Here is a 17,284-nt window from a genome sequence, read left to right on the forward strand (position 1 = left end):
AACTTTGTATTTGTATAAAATTAAATAAAAACGAATAACATTTTACATAATAACTTACTAATTTAAAAGATAGAAAAAAAGTTATATTTTTAACAATTATGTTTTTTGAGAATAAACCATCTCATTACGAATGGTTAGAATTATCAGAAAGGATGATTATTAAGAATAATAAAGTACCAAAATTGATTATTTAAGATTTTATCATAAATAAACAAACTTATTGGTAAATATGATTGAAAATAATTATAATTATAAAATAACCAATCTTCTCCCTACTTCCGCATTTTTCATCGTACCAGATTCTCGTTATTCGAAATAATAATAAATGGGAAATTAAAGTTTTGTATATACCGCCAAATTTGTATGATATCGATGATTGATATCAGGTGGCGTAACAATTTGCACACCACTTGAATATACAGGAGTTTTCTGGCTCTGCTTTGTCATGGACATGCAAGCTTCTAATGGTTCGTACTTGTTTTCCTACGCTATGTGATATGCTCGCGCGTTAAATTACATCGTAATTTATGATTCTGGGACTGAATACTTTACACAGGATATGGTGTATCTCCAAAGAGAAACTTCTTCTTTTGAAACATGTTTCCCAGTGGAAAAGGTTGAATAAATGTTGATTTTCAAAGCTTCGGCGTCGCTTTGAGAAATAAATCATATTGAGTTTTTTTTGCACATTTTATACGACATAGAATAGAATTCAGATGCGATAGTATCAATTCAAAAAACTGTTTTTTTGTAATAAATTACGTTCTGTATAGCAATTTGTTAAATGAATTCTCTTGCATGTACTAAAAATCCTTCGACCTATTAAGCATCATAATTTAATCGAAGTTGCAGTATTTGTAGAATATACTTTGTCCTACATCAAATATTGTTCGTCCGATTGTAATATCCTGTTATTCGATACTAAAAGATATTAATATATATAATCTGTCTAAGAGTAATATTTCAATCATTATGTGAATATAGGAATGGATATTTGTATGAATTCAGTGTATGCTTCCATCCCTGGATTACCGGAACTAGGGATGGTATGGATGGGAGATATGATGGTACATGGAGAACCTACACATGAACTTATGTTGGATCCACGTCAAGCTGAAAGTCCTTTTTTTCCTCATGGTTCAAATCCATATGAAAATATTAGAAATCACCAAATCGCACCTACAACTATGGTACGATATCTACCACCTCAGTTCCCTAATGAATGTTCAGAGCCTGATGAAGCTGTGGAAGCTGTTGATTCCCAGGAAATACAACAGGTAAACTCTAATCCTTTAAACACACATATTTTAATTTTACATTGTACCTATAAGTAACACGTACACAGTAATATTTACCATCATTATCGTTTTTTCAGGAATATGATTCACAGTCTGAAAGACAAGAAATGACTGAATATTTGACATTAGAAGATTACATTGGTGATGAAGAACGAGAGCAAGTTGTAAACAATGCAGCAACACAAACTACTCAGGATAATCGCAATAGGAAAATAAAACCTATAAAGCATCCTGGATTGGTTTTAAAGACACCAATTGCATATCAACCACATACAGATTTAAATTTTATTCCCATTCGTAAGGATGGTATAGGTTAGATATAGAATTCAAGATCATAATTATAAATTGTAAATTTATTGATGTATAATTGTAAACTTCTATTATCTTGTTATAGCTGTTTGCGAAAAATGTGGTGCTATTGGTGTGAAACATGCATTTTATACTAAAGAACGACGATTTTGTAGTAGGGCATGTGCAAGATCTTCAGAACATACAGCTCCTACTGCTGATTCTACATATAGTCCATCACATTCTGTAGAGGCACACACATCTGTAAATTCAACTTCTCCAAATGAGTCTAAATTAACAAAGAATGTGAGTTACATGTAAAAATAAGCTTTAAAAATATGAAGAAAAAATCATACAATATTTTTTAAATATCTTAGGTCATATTACAAGAAGAAACAGACATAAAAGAATCTTTTGAACTAGAGAAAGAGAAAGTTATATCAGAACCAGTAATGCCAGAGGATTTACCTGTAAGAAGAAAAAGAACTGCTGAAATGGCAGGTTCTTATGATTGGACCCCACAATTGACAGAACCTGGATTTTGTGCTGCTCCAGTATCTTGTTTTAAACATGTCAGTCTTCCATACAATGTTAATATAGTACTACATAACCTCTAATTCAGATTCTGATATTTTTGTTATTATACTTTGAATTTTGCATAAGTTTTATTTCAATTTTCATGTTTCAGGCACCTATATCAGAAATATGGGATAATATCACAGTTGGTATGAAAGTAGAGGTGGAAAATACTGATTGTGACGAAGTATGTGAAGCTTTCCCAGATTCCTTTTGGGTTGCTACTGTGTTACGTATATCTGGATATAGAGCTTTGTTAAGGTATGAGGGTTTTGGACTCAATGATGATAAAGATTTTTGGGTATCTTTGTGCTCGAATGACATACACCCTGTAGGTTGGTGTGCAACCATTGGAAAACCTCTTATTCCACCTAATAGTAAGCAAACATTTATGATGCTTACATTGTTATGGATCCCTCTTTGTTTTTGTACAAAATTTGTAATAATGAATCATAATAATCCTTTACAGCAATTGCTGATAAGTACAAAGACTGGAAGGATTTTCTAATGAAACGATTGACAGGTGCAAGAACATTGCCAACTAATTTTTATAATAAAGTTAACGATAGTATGAAGTCGCGTTTTAGATGTGGATTTCACTTGGAAGTCGTAGACAAAAATAGAATCTCGCAAGTAAAAGTAGCAACGATACAAAAAATTGTGGGTAAACGATTACATGTACGATACTATGATTCGCCACCCGAAGACAATGGTTTTTGGTGCCACGAAGATTCTCCACTTATACATCCTGTTGGGTGGGCAAAACGGGTAGGACAAACGTTGGATGCATATCCTGAATATTTAGAGCGTGTGTCAAAATCAAAATTGTGTGAAGACGACGCGACTGAAGACCTTTTCTATGTGCCAAAGAACCATCATGTACATCTTGGATACACATTTCGAGAAGGAATGAAAATAGAAGCCATTGATCCTCTTAATCTCTCTGCCATATGTGCAGCAACAATTATGCAAGTTTTAAAAGAAGATTATATAATGATCCGTATAGATAGTTATGATGAAGATGCAAGTGGTGCTGATTGGTTCTGCTATCATTCATGTTCACCTTGTATTTTTCCAATTGGATTTTGTTCTCAACATGGATTACCACTTACACCACCAAAGGGCTATGATCCTACTACATTTACATGGGATACATATTTAACAGAGACGAATACTATACCCGCTCCTATGCAGTTATTTAATAGGGTAACTACAGAAATAATTTTAATAATGTAATAAACATTAGAAATAGTATTTTTCATAGAAGTAATAAATCTAAGAAATATTATAAAACCTTTATAGAAATACAAATTTTATAGGTTTTGTACTATTTATTATATTTCGTATTCATGTATAACTATATTCATTGCTTTTCAACATATAGAAATTTTCATTATAGGAAATACCTCAACATGGATTTATTGAAGGAATGAGGCTCGAAGCAGCTGATTTAATGGATCCTAGATTAGTTTGTGTTGCTACTATTACTAGGGTGATTGGAAGGTTATTAAGAGTACACTTTGATGGTTGGGAGGACGAATATGATCAATGGCTAGATTGTCAGAGTCCTGACATTTATCCAGTTGGATGGTGTGATTTGGTTGATCATAAATTAGAAGGGCCCCGTGTACTCAATAAAAACACTAGTCCTACTGGTAAATACTTGTTTCATATTTAAAAAAAATGTTATAGTTTCATATTTTAACCAATTCATTGCCAGACAAATTTAGAACATCTTGCCCTAGGCGTCAAGATTTTATTTAAAAAAAAAACATGGAATTTCACAAAATCTAATATTTAGTTGCAGATATAGTACTAAAATGGTATTTACAGTAATTTGAAAATGAAAAAAAGCACTACGAGATAACTCGTAGTCGGCAATCTTGGTACATACGCTTACCACGAGATATCTTGTAGTTGGGAGTGAATGGATTAAAAATATTTTCCAGAATGAGTTTTGTTTCAATATTATTAATATATTTTTTACTATTCTTGTGTGCCAACTTCTGTTTTCTTTTTCTAATGTCATAAATGAACATGTTCATTTCATTTCTTAGTAAAATCACCAAGAGGCCTTAAACGTAAAGCTAAGAGAAAAGTGAAAAAAAGCAACAAAGTATCTTGCGCGAAAAACATTCTACCTCGGCACAGTGAACGTATTAGTACGGCTCGTGAACGCGAACGAGAAGTAGAGCCAGCCCAAGGAATAAAAATCGAAAGAGAACGTGACTTGGAAAGCCTACCAGAACAAAGAAACAGGGAACCAGAACCAGCAGAAGAACCAGCTGGACCTGATCAAACTTTACCTAGTCCTACTACTGGACAAGGTCAAGCATTAAATGATACTCAAAGTGAGATACAAAGCCCTCCACCACCAAAAGAACGAATTGCCACGTCGTACATTAATGTAAATATATTTTGATATTTTTATATTAGAGATGAATATCAACTAATGAATATCAACTAATGAATATTAATTAATGAATATTAATGATTGATTAGATATAATATTAAACTTTTGAATTTCCAATCCTATATAAAATATTCTATATTTATATAGTAAATTAGTGAGAATAACGTCTAGACATTTATGCATTTAATATTAAACCTTGTTAAATTTTTGCTGAATTTCACATATAAAAAAGTTTTAAATATGAATATTTAAAGTATGTGGTATGTTCCAGGTAACATCTGCTTCTAGCAAATACATCCCAAGGCTAGCAGATGGTGTTCAAAAGAGTTCTGAATCTGGTGATTTAGTGCCATCTGAGTGGAATGTGTTTGATGTTGCACAATTTCTTCGTGTTAATGATTGTGCAACATATTGCGATAATTTTAGTAAACGTAAGATAGATGGAAAAACTCTATTAACACTCACTAAGGACCAAATAATAGACCTAACCGGTTTTAAAGTTGGGCCTTCTTTAAAGATATATGATCTTATTCAACAATTGAAAATCAAAGTGAATCCAGCTCAGGAAAGGTTGAAATTAGGATTGAAAAAATTATTATAACAAAGATAGTACATAGATAATACCATGAATAAGTTCCATCATTGCATACAAATAAACATGGATTTACAGGTAAGGCATATAGATGCAAATAATTAAAAATTCATATTTCATCATGGTTATATACAGTATTTGTTATATACTTTATTAATAAAATGTATGTATATAATAAAGTATATGTGTATAAATATACATATACATATATGCATACACATATGAAATTAGGGAAAGGTAAAGATAGAGATCCTGCTCTATCACTTAGGATGTAAATTTGGAAAGAGTACCATTTATTTAAAAGAGAAAAAAAAGCCACAAAAAGACAAAAGTATGAGATATTTTGTTTTGGAAAATAGTTAAATATTATAAATTAAAAATATAATTTGGTACTTATTTATTTATGCATTTATACACGTTTAAGATTGGGGTTAGGTTAAATTTGGTGTTTGATAAAATATTAGTTCTAATTTAAATGTTTTTCAAAAAATCGATTCTTACAAAATCTGATTATCTGTAAATTACTTTTTGAATTAACAGAAATTGGAATACCAAACTACTTTTTTGTAAATTAAAATACAATACAATAGTTATTTTAATGCTTGCAAATAGATACATGAATTCCAGAATTGAACGAAACATATTTAATACATATTTATAATTTCATGGAGCTTAGACTAAAACTAATGTGGTATTTGGTAGAGAATACAAGATTTATTTTATATTAATATTTACATGTATATATAAATTTCTATATAAAATATCAAGAGAAATTCATGCATATATATTGCATTTAAACATTCTTATATATATCAGAAGTCATTTTATTATTCTGACAACATTTCTTTTACAACGCCGTTATTTGTAAATCCATGCTTTCACATTGCACTAAATTGATTACAGATGCATGAACCACATTAAGAAAAAAGATACTAATGTATATTTAAAAATTTTTTTAAACAAACAGAAAGTTAAAGGGTGTAATTTAAAAGGGAAAAAATTTAGAAGTAAATCAACAAAGATATATAATATTTAATACGAAAAAGTAAAAAAGAAGGTAGTAAAAATAAATCATAAAGTACAAATTAGTTTCCGAGTATCAATTCATTACAGCTTCAATCATATTTGCCTTGACGATATCATTCACAATACTAAATTAGTTTTATATATTTTAATAGATTTGTTGATTTACTATCTACTGTAATCAAGAGCTACGTGTCTGTACATAATTAAATAAAAAACGGAATGGTCAACTTCTAATCTTGTAAATATAGCATTTAGCACAGTATTAGGTTTAGCTCGTTTTTTTTTGAAAAAAATAGAATGAAGAGAATGTAACCACAGTGTAAAAGAAGCATAGCTATTAGAAAGTGGTTGATGCATTTGTATAACACATATTGTATCTATATGTAGCTTTATAATCATTACAGTAAAGTAAATCAAACCAGTCGAGTAAAGTCTAAGACTGATTTGTCTTAGACTCTTTAAATACTATTTTTAGTACGATAGGGTAACATTGTTACTCTCTTTATTTATTCAATATTTTGGAATCTCATGGTACCAATTCAATTTGGTTCCTAAACGTTTTCTTAGCAGTTAATTGATATAAGGTTGGATATTTGACTAATAATCACTTAGATTTTATTGTGACGATACTTGTTTTTGTTTATAATATTGATTTGCTATTGCACATTAGCAATGTAAAAAAAAAAGTTTTTAATTTGGAAAAATATTATATGTCTATATCTGCTGATCGAAAGAAAAGTAGTAAAAGTTTTCTTGAAATCATCATTGTGTACAAATTGGGAGGCATTATAAATAGTGTTATAAACTGACAAAATTTTGGTTCTGCTTTAAATACACTAATCACATTACTGTGAGTACAAAAGAAGAAAAAACAATATTACTTACAAATTAAAAATACAAATAATAACAGATTCCTACGTGTTATATCAATCAATTTTAGTTTGAGAACAAAATAATGTCCGTTGTAAAATTTAACACTTAGCCAACCGAATAGCAGAGATCTTCCCTCTGTGAAGAACATCACTGCGTGACCGAACGGGGAGATCTCTCTTTTTGACTTAAGCAACGCATTTTCTTCATCTTTTTTTTTTTTTTTTTTTATCAGTTATTGTTTAACTGGATTTGTCCCCAATTAATTGCGCCATTTTTTCTGCTTTTATAAAGTACAGTATATAATAAAATACACCAATTTAGGAGTATTAAAATTAATTAAAAAGCTACACTATCAGTTATGACTAAATAAAGTTATAATCCATACCACACTGTAAAATAATATTAAAATGAATTATGAATTTTTAATTTCACGTACAAGTCGTGTTATTTATCTTTAGTCATCTTTAATGTCTTTAATTCTACCTATATTTTTTTATGCTTTTAATATATATTTTTAATTTGATGTTTTGTATAAACAATATGTGAAATCGTTAAATAAAATCATTTCCGTAAAATATAATTAATCACTTAAATAATTTTTAGACTTCTTTGTTTTTTAAGTAGTGAATATTAGTCCTCGATACTTGGAAATTGCGCGGTGGCTAAGTGTTAACATAATATAAAAATCAAATATAAAAATATTAATTTTTTAAATTTTTTGTTCGATTTTGAAATGTGAATATTACAAAAAAATTTTGTTTTGGTTAACACGTTGAATGCCACAGGACACTGGTGACTGGCGCGCCAAGATTTGTAGAAATACATAATTTGAACAAATATCAATAGTTATAAATTTGTTATTATTACCATCGTTACTATAATGGTATGACGAAATTAATGCAGTATAAAACATATAAAAATAGTTTTATTTATGCATGAAATGTAGATCTATTATTATGTGCGCGCCCCCGTCAGTGGCTGTCGAACATGGGAAAACCCGCTTTTTCCGTGTTTTACTTTAATGAACAATAACCCTAAGGAACGTTTCGACTTGAAAGATGTTTATTTAATATTATAAATATTATATATTTATTATATATTATATATTTGAATAAGTATGACCGAGGGATGGATTATGATTTATGGTAGGTCCCGGGACGTAACAACATAGAACAATTATTTAGCAACGCGAAGAAACAACATGAGATAATTGATAATCGCAAAATAAGTGAATCGCACGAAATCGCACTTCAGCGCCACGGTGGTCACCGGTGACCTCAGTGAGATAAATTCATTAATGATGATTATACGCCGTAACATATCTCTTGTAGGTAATATTTCATCATACGTATCGCATAATAAAAAATTCATCGTGGCGCCACGGGCAATCCCTGTAAGACTAGCGTGGCATTCAACGTGTTAAACAAATTATCTGTTTTATAATGATCAGATAATTTCAAATATACAAACGCACTAAGGATGAAAAATCTAAACGATACATGTATTTATGCCAATTTTTTTATACGAATCATCGAGCATTTGAATAATACTACATATTAATTCAAATAGAATCGAGCAAAGTCTAAATGTGCACCTTTTCTGAAAAAGATATTACATATAATCAGCCAAATAGCGCTGATTACATAGCTGTTTTATAAGGTATTAGCAAAAATGCTTCGTGATTTCATATTTACATACGTATCATATGCAATTTGTATATTGCATATTTGCGTTCTGCGTAAGCCATCGATTTGGCCGAGGAACTCATATATGCGTTTGGCGAAAACTGATAGAGCCGAAAGACTCATATATGTGTCCCAGGTAAATGCGTCGCTATGAGCGACAAACTTATATACGCGTTCGGAGAAAACAACTGATAGAACCAAAAGACTCATATGTGTGTCATTTTATTTATCCTGTGGAGAATCTGTGCATGTACATATGTCTAGAATTTGACATCTTGGAGTGTTATGAACGAAAATCGCGTCTAAGCAGAAATGTGCGCTGGCAATTTTAAATGACTATCGTGGCAGCAGCTCGGCCTCACGGTACGGTTGACTTCGAACTGTCCCGTCCGCAAAGGGTTAAAGACATATTTTAAACATGAGATCAAGACGAAATTTACTTATATTTCCAAAGTTGCAAATCGGGAAATTCAAGATAGAATCAACAATTTTCAGGATTAATGAATGAAATAGAGTAAGAGAATGAGGATCGAAAAAACCTAATATTATTTTCATTTACTAAACTGGATTTAAGGCGTATTCATAGTTATCTCTTTCTAAATCATAACAATATAAAACCCTCATTTTTTACGATGTAATGTATAATTAATATAAACAATAACTATGAATACAGTCTCTAAATATTAATTTAGCCTGTCATTGTATCAGAGTATGAAAAAGAAATTCCGCAGATAATCAACAGTATTTATCGATAATGGTAAAATAGGTTCAGAAGTGAGAACATCTTTTATTTCCTCTTTTTATTTGTAAGTTCATCACTACTACATTTCATTTTATAGAATTAAAGAAAGAATGATTATGAAAATAAATGTTTTTCACATATATTGTACAAAAAAAAACTATTTGCAAATAATGATGGAAGTACATTGTTTATATTAAATCATCTGAGTGTTTGTATTTCGGTTGCCGTTCCGTTATTTTTGCATGTGCAATCGTCGACCGCCAGATGGCATTGGCTGCACGACTTTTCACAACTTATCGATTTAAACAAGCTTATCGCAATTTCTATAGCAAAATTATTTGAAGAATATTTTATCGAAATCTTATTTATGGAAAATCAAATTATTTAGAGAGTCTTAGGAAAGTTATTAATTTCTAGTAATCGACGAAACTAATTTACATAAGATCTTGTTAAAATGTATTATTTTTTATACTTATATTTTTATCTTTCACACATTGATAGAGAAAAATTCGAAAAATGTAGCAATTTGTGAACGAAGACAGTGCATTAAGATCGTTTACAATTTTACAATAAAAATTATACATATATACATAGTTAAAAGTACAAATAGTCAGTTTAAATTATAAAATTACATTATTTCAATATTCAGAGTACGGATAAATTGTTAATGAATATAGTAGAACATTTTTTATTTATTATATTGATTTACACATAGTTTTGATTTTTGATTATTCATCTCTGCATCGACATAGAGAAATGCAGAACGAGGGACTTATGATGTATGATACGTGCGAGGAAGCAGCGAATTTTTATTGTCAACTTTCGTATCGTGTAACATTGCGCAGAGAGCTCGTTGAAGGACCAGGATAGAAGGTTGTTGGATGTGTACGCGCGCGGTCACGGCTATACAAATGGTTGGGGGTTAGTGTGCGTGGGTTTAGTTTCGCGCAGGTGGGGGAAGTGGGGGAGACTGGCGTATTCTATGGGCGGGGCCTCTGCCAGCTGGCAGATGTTTCCCGCGCGGCCGCACCATTCCTCTAGCGTAAACCTACGCAGTGTGAAAGTAGTCCCTTCTAAAGCGATAAATATTTCTAACAATAGCTCACCAAGCAGACAGCTAACGACGCCAGTGATCCGACGTATGGCAGTAGATAATCTGCACGCAACTACCTGCGGAAAACCGTAAAAACTTGGTGTGAAACTGAAGATGAGGTGATGTGCGATTGGTCCAAAGAGAGTCATTGTTCAGGGCAGAGTATCATGTAGCGTTCACCCTAACCGCGTACACTAAACTTGTAATGAGTGCCTCGAAAACGCTCTTCCAACGTTCGACACTGTGAATCACGTCTATGTCGTTGTACTTCGTGGAAACATAAACTAGATTAAGACAACAAACTTCACCGTGTGATTATATTTTCGTTCCTGCATATCGTTTCTACAGTGCGCGAGTGTTATTTGCCTCAAGTTTCATGACAAAGTTTAGCATGTGCCACGTGATGATTAGGTGTACACGGACGGAATGATTTGCTTCGTGACAAGATTCGTGAGATGATTTATTTGAAATGTAGTATCAGTTTATGCAACGTCGGATATTACTTATCGTAATTTTCGGTATATTGAAAGAACATATATAATTAATCAAGAGTGTTATCGTGTAAACGCGATAAAAATAATTAGTGTTAAAAAATAAAGAATTTCTAGGATATATAAGATTTGAGAAAAAATTTGTAGTAGAAAGTGGCAGATGTCCAAAGGGGCGTCGGATGAACCATAGGTGTTGACGGCCCTGAAGCCGGCGGCGGAGTGATTCGCGGCACTCTGTGGGGGCCCTCAGCTGTTTCCCGCCAAAGATCGCCATTACAAAACGCGTTCGGGCGTTGTGTGTGCGCCGCGCGGAGTGGCTGTCCCGTGGACGAATCTCGGTGCGTGCCACCGCGGTCTAAAAAGTTAATTAACGAGTTCCGTGGAGGATTTGCGTCACGTTTGCGTGAAGTGTGCGCGTCGATTTTTTTCGAGTGGAGTGCTGCGAAAGAGAGAGAAGCCCGTCGTCTTTTCGCTGCCGTGACGACGGCTGCTGGGACGGTGCGGGATCGCGCGGCGGGATTCTTAGTGCTGCGGACCAACGAGATATGTCAGTGTTTGGTGGCGAGGATCGTATTCTGCTCGAGGAAATTGTCGAAACCACCGAGGAACAGGAAACCAATTTGTGCGGGTGAGTCTTTCTCTCATTGATCACAGAAAAAAACGACGACGTGGAAAACGTGAAATTGCTAGGAATGTGCACGGCCATGTGTCGACTGGGAAAACTCGTACCGAGTTACATATGCGTTCGCGTGTACGTCAGCGTTATGTAGTATATAGAGCGGTGCGGTTTGACACGCCACGTCATTTATGACTTCAATTCTGGTGCGAACCGCGAAATATGATGGCTGAGTCAAGAATCACCCATGTCACTTTTATCATTAAATCCAAATTTATCTAATTTTGTTTCGTAAATACTGCGTCTAAAATAGGTGATTAAGATGTCTAAGATGTCGCATGCGTCGGATCGCGAGGGTTAAATACGCGTAACGTATTTTTCGTGAATTTTGACCGAGATGACACGAATTTGTCAGCAAAGGAAGGCGTACTCGTCCTCCTTATCAAGTCATGCCGATTCTAACAACGTTCAGCGGCAACTCTTTCTGTTCGCCATCTCAGTCGTTGTTAGCATCGACGTCGACGTCGCGGTGGCATTGGCGAGACTTGTAATCGTGACACGGACGTAAAACGTGTGTACAATACAAACAAAATCCTAGTAGGCTCTCGATAGCCAGCTGTCGCGAAGCCGGCCGGCCGGCCAGCCGGCCGGCACAATAGTCTTCGCATTATACGATGCTACTACGTGATATTTCTTTGAGTTATAAATTGGAGACTTCTTTCTTTCTTTGAAGTTAGTGTTTATTTTTGTTGTTGGAATGATCGATAGAGGCGAGTTGGGAAATATTTTGCGAGGTTGTGTCAAACCGGACCTTCCATGCGTTCACGCCCAAACAAGCATGGCGCGGGAGTCACTGCCGATATATCAATTGTTTTCTAACAATATAAATGTAGAATTATTGTGAAGAATTGTAGATTTTGAAATTTTATATAGAGTCCTTTTTCATCTTATTTAATTATTTGTGATGTTAATAGATGACAAATAGATGTAAAATTTTGTTATAGCTTGCGTAAATTAATTTTCGATATTTTCAAATATTTGTATATCACACAATATTCTATTAAAATTATAAGAATGTTTTTCATTGTCGTATATCACGTAAATTAATTTTAGTTATTGATGTTTTTGAATATTCATATATCAGAGTACTCTATCGTATAGTATATTATATTCTAGGAAATTTGTAGTAATTTGCTATGACGAGCGTAATATAAACAGTAACTGGATGGCTACGACGCGGTGTCGCTATTAATCGCTTTCTTAGAACGTTATCTCTGAACAGGTTTAAAATGCATATACGGTACTCGCGTTTGCATTAACTCTCTATGTGTTTGTTCCCCTCGCGACGGTGTTGCCATCATGAAATCTGTCATCAATTTAACATCATAAAATCATCAATCAACGGAAGTATCATTAAAAAATTGTGAAAAACACATTCTATTTAAGACGTAATGAGTACGACGCAAATTTAAATTGGCACGTACTTCTAGATTATGTTCATGGATATGAATTGAATATCATAAAAATTACAGAATTGGGACAAAATGTAGAACAGATATGTAAAGTTTTTTATAATATAGAGAGACGAATGAACAATTTCTCCTTATACACAATTCTAAAAATTCCATGAATTCTGGAAAACCATTTCATAATATTATGTATATGTATATGTAAAGTATTACAATATAGAGATAAATTTGTATTATCATGGCGTAAATATTGCATGAAATAGACACAATTTATTCCACTATATAGAATTTTGTAAATTCTTCAAACTCTGAAAAAGCTTTTCGCAACATTACACACATGCAAAATTTCATAGTATACAGATAAACATTGTATGAATCAAAGCAAACTTTTCTTTCAATACACAATGCTGAGATTTCTTTAGATTATTGTTTACACCAGGGTTGAAACTAAGTGGTGTAGTTTTTAGTATCTCTTTGCAGCAGTTATAGAGAAAAAGGATGTAAAAAGAAGGGAAAAAAAACAAAAGGACGAGGAAAGCAAGTTCCTTTGTATACGGCCGAGTGACCGACAGACCAGCCAGGTTATACTATGTGCGTTACGTAAAGCCACGTTTGTTGCACAATAATGGGTCTCTATAAATAACTCGAAGCATGCCGCATCGGCGCGACTTCTTGTTTACATACGCTCATCATCGCGCTGCATTACGTTCACTTACACTTTACACAGATAGGCTTCGATCTATCGTGTCTAGGCTAAACGTGTGTAAATCGTGTTCAAGGTACACAGTCTGCTCGCGTGTAGTTGTGAAATTCGCGAACGTTGACTACTTGTCGATATTACACCAGGCACAGCGCCCCGTATGCTTTCTTTGTCCGTTTGGTTGCGCGACGTGCACGCGATAACGCGCGTAGGTAATGCAAGAAACTACTACAGACGATATGCGTGTAATAATATATATATATATGTACATGTGCACACACACACACACACACACATGGTGTAAAGGAAAGCTGTACAGTGTACGCCATAATTGATATAGAGCTTGAATGAAGAAACGAGGAAAGACGTACGATTTTACATGTGTATGAAAGGCTCGTTGGAGGTATCAAGCGTAAATCATTGCATTAATGCACGCGGCATACCTTACGTTCACGCCCGCGGTATGTTTATATCTATTTTTTTTTCTTGTTTTTTTTTCTTATTTGTTTTTCTTGTTTTTCTTAGATTGGTATGAGTGAATAATGATGAATGTAGGTATAATGGCGAGCATGTAAATAGGAAATATGTTTATTTGAGAATTTAAGTATAATTGTGTTAAGCAATGTCACCATACAAATATATGTATAAATACATTTGAGTAAAAGTTTTACATCGACGATCTAACCTTGCTTTTACTTTCTTAATTTTGCTTTACGCCTATGCGTAGATTTCCGTTATATTTTTATTAACAAAAAGTGACAGCAGTTTGCATTTTAATTACATATGTAGAAATCTAAATCTAATTTATTTTACTACGAAATTACAATTATATTATATGGTCAGATAACATTATATCATATCAAGAAAAACTTGAAATCAAAAACAGTTTAAAAGCGTACCTGTTTATACTTAAAATAAAATACAATATTTAGTACATAACAAACGAAGAAAGTAATTTTGTATCATTATATCATTTTTACCAATCGGTTGATGGGTATTTAGGCACTTGATCAATTTTTGACTTACTTTTTTACATAGAAACGTTTCTTTGCTGCATGTGATTCCTGAAATACCCCATGATATAAAATATTGACTACTACCAGCAGACGCACCGTGTGCGTCAATATCAGTAAATGCGTAAATGTTAAATCATCATTGGCAGTATTTTTTGGTCTTACTTCTTTTCCATTTGAAAAGCGAAAAGGATAGTCGGATTATTACGAGAACATCTGATATGTGTTTATGCTTTCATCACACGATCCAGTGTATCAGCTGATTAAACGTTTTGCTATTACATAATCGAGCACGATTGATACATACTTCACCGATCATGATAAATTTTCTCTCTCTCGCGGTTTATCGCTGCTTTGTACGCTGATCAAACGTTTCACATATATATGCAATGTGTCATTTAGTCGTTGAAACGATGCGTCACGAATTTATAATTATATAGTCGGATAATTATTGTCAAATATTAGTCACTTAAGGCGTTTCGATGTTTTTACATTGCTCGAAGTGTAGATGGAAATGACATTGTAGATTTAAACGATTGAATGATTAAACACTGTGTTATACGTTTGACGGTGTAGAGTTAATATTTTTATTATGCATATGTAATATCATATCAATTTATTAAAATGTATAAAACAGCACAATAATTACTTTATAGAAAGATGTGTTATTCTATAAAAATTTTTATATAGCAATAAAAATATCGTATTTGCGTAGTCTTATGTTTTTTTATATTTATATTTTCTGTCTACCTTGTTTTACTTTTAAAACAGTATTTGATTAATCTTCTCACTATACAAAATAATAACTTTGCATCGAAATGTTGGAATTTAAAAGTCTAGAGATTTAGGAATCGAGGAGTAGAATTTCATAATAGTAAAAATAGCTTTGTATGCTATAGGTGTACGAAAACTTTCATAACTTTCCTTCGCTCTCTCATTGCCTACCAGTTATCGATTTTATTTCTCTTTTGATCGCTCCAACCATCAAGAAAACATCAATCACGGTCGATTCTAACAAAGTTAGGTTACATATTATTGGGTTATTAATTTATAAAAGAAATATTGAGTTACCGTCCACCCACCACTTAGTTTTTTCTCTATGACATGTTTTACACACACATGTACACACAAAGCACAGATATAATTAATGTCGCTCGATGCCCTATCGATTTTCTTTCAGTATTTACGTCAGCTAAACCTTTGTCGGTGTGCGTGTCATGCTGTACTTATTAGTTATTATCACCACATCGTTTATCAAGCGTTGGAAAATAAAACTCGCTCGACTGATGGTACTTTTTCGTTCGCTCGTTTGCACGACTTAATAAATCGGTCGAGCCAATCCTGACCACGGTCAACGTGATTGCACCATATCGTACGTAGTTGCCTTTTTACGTATACATGCGCTTATAACACACCTAGATATATACACGTATTATGTACATAGTATTACGAGTAGCGATGGGATCAAGTTCAATACGTACAAATCAAATCCACTATCCAAGGTAGTTAGCTTCATACGGTTCGAAGAGTACTTGTAAGATATAGTCAAGTATTCGATCTTTGCAAACTATTCTCGAACTTTGGATACTGAACTTTTAAATTCGAAAATTTCGAATTACTCGAACTTCTACATTTTCAAATTTCCAAACTGAAAAGTTACTATGATAGTTCTATATACGTTTGAATTTGCGACTTACATACTTCATCCTGTGATTAGTTACGAGTAGTCAATTAGAGCAACAAAGACAGCTGAATGAACTGCACAGGAAATAAGAAAGAGAGATAAAGAGTTTGAATTGCGCATTGCGCTTGCACCAGGTCAATCTCCGTGTATGAGTGCACTTGTACTTAATGCAGAGTTACATACGTAGTATGTACGTACATACCAAAGTGTCGTGTCTCTTCTTTCTTTCTTTCTTTATTTTCCTACCTTTGATTTTATGGATTATTTCAACCATCTGTATACTATGTATGCGTCGTTTGATGCGGTTAATGGTATTAAGCACATAATGACGACATTGAAATTATTGTACAGGGTCATTCACTGAAAACAGGCTGCTTTAATGTCGTGAAAAATAGTGACGATGAAAACTGGATGATTCGATTGGTGTAACGTGAAACGTGCCTTACGTTTCCGAGGTCGTTCATTCTTTTTTGTTTTTTTACTTTTTTTATTATTTCTTTTTTACTTTTTTACTTTTTTCTGTATATATAACGAAAAGCGAACGCGTGACCTTAAACTTTTTTCTGGTGATCTTTGAAATTAAATTTCTCTAATTTTAATGTAAATTGAATTTGATATAACTTGAGCCTCGTATTTTTGAGTTTCAATAGTTATTTTCCATATGAAATTTGTTTTATATTGCGTTTAAATCGTATTGAAAATTTTGGAGGTTTTAATGTTACTTT

General features: G+C 32.8%; 2 protein-coding genes across 7 annotated transcripts in view; both read left to right on the forward strand.

Moving 5' to 3' along the window:
- Positions 1-402: 402 nt before the first annotated feature.
- LOC126917729 (polycomb protein Sfmbt-like) lies at positions 403-9,694 on the forward strand. Of its 4 annotated transcripts, none has more exons than XM_050724948.1 (10): positions 403-467; positions 1,009-1,277; positions 1,376-1,610; positions 1,693-1,892; positions 1,964-2,158; positions 2,275-2,539; positions 2,632-3,368; positions 3,562-3,817; positions 4,220-4,569; positions 4,847-9,694. In XM_050724948.1, the coding sequence occupies exons 1-10, from the start codon at positions 446-448 to the stop codon at positions 5,174-5,176; spliced, it is 2,859 nt and encodes a 952-aa protein (XP_050580905.1). In that variant the 5' UTR covers positions 403-445; the 3' UTR covers positions 5,177-9,694. The 4 variants fall into 4 exon arrangements, with proteins under 4 accessions (XP_050580905.1, XP_050580903.1, XP_050580904.1 ...); XM_050724946.1 differs by having other exon boundaries at positions 404-467; positions 985-1,277; XM_050724947.1 differs by lacking the exon at positions 403-467 and adding an exon at positions 468-616 and having other exon boundaries at positions 985-1,277.
- A 690-nt stretch (positions 9,695-10,384) lies between these two features.
- Positions 10,385-17,284, forward strand: part of LOC126917730 (helix-loop-helix protein 11) — a 160,146-nt gene continuing 153,246 nt past the window's right edge. For 2 of the 3 annotated variants that reach the window (XR_007711047.1, XM_050724950.1), the window contains exon 1: positions 10,388-11,705. Coding sequence is in view for 2 of the 3 variants with exons in the window: in XM_050724950.1 (XP_050580907.1) it covers positions 11,623-11,705 (83 nt within the window). In the remaining variant the exon portion in view is untranslated. Of the gene's footprint in view, positions 11,706-17,284 lie in introns of all 3 variants that reach the window. The other variant, XM_050724951.1, reaches the window with a different exon arrangement.

The sequence above is a fragment of the Bombus affinis genome, chromosome 6 (assembly GCF_024516045.1).
Source record: "Bombus affinis isolate iyBomAffi1 chromosome 6, iyBomAffi1.2, whole genome shotgun sequence".
NCBI classification, from domain to species: domain Eukaryota; kingdom Metazoa; phylum Arthropoda; class Insecta; order Hymenoptera; family Apidae; genus Bombus; species Bombus affinis.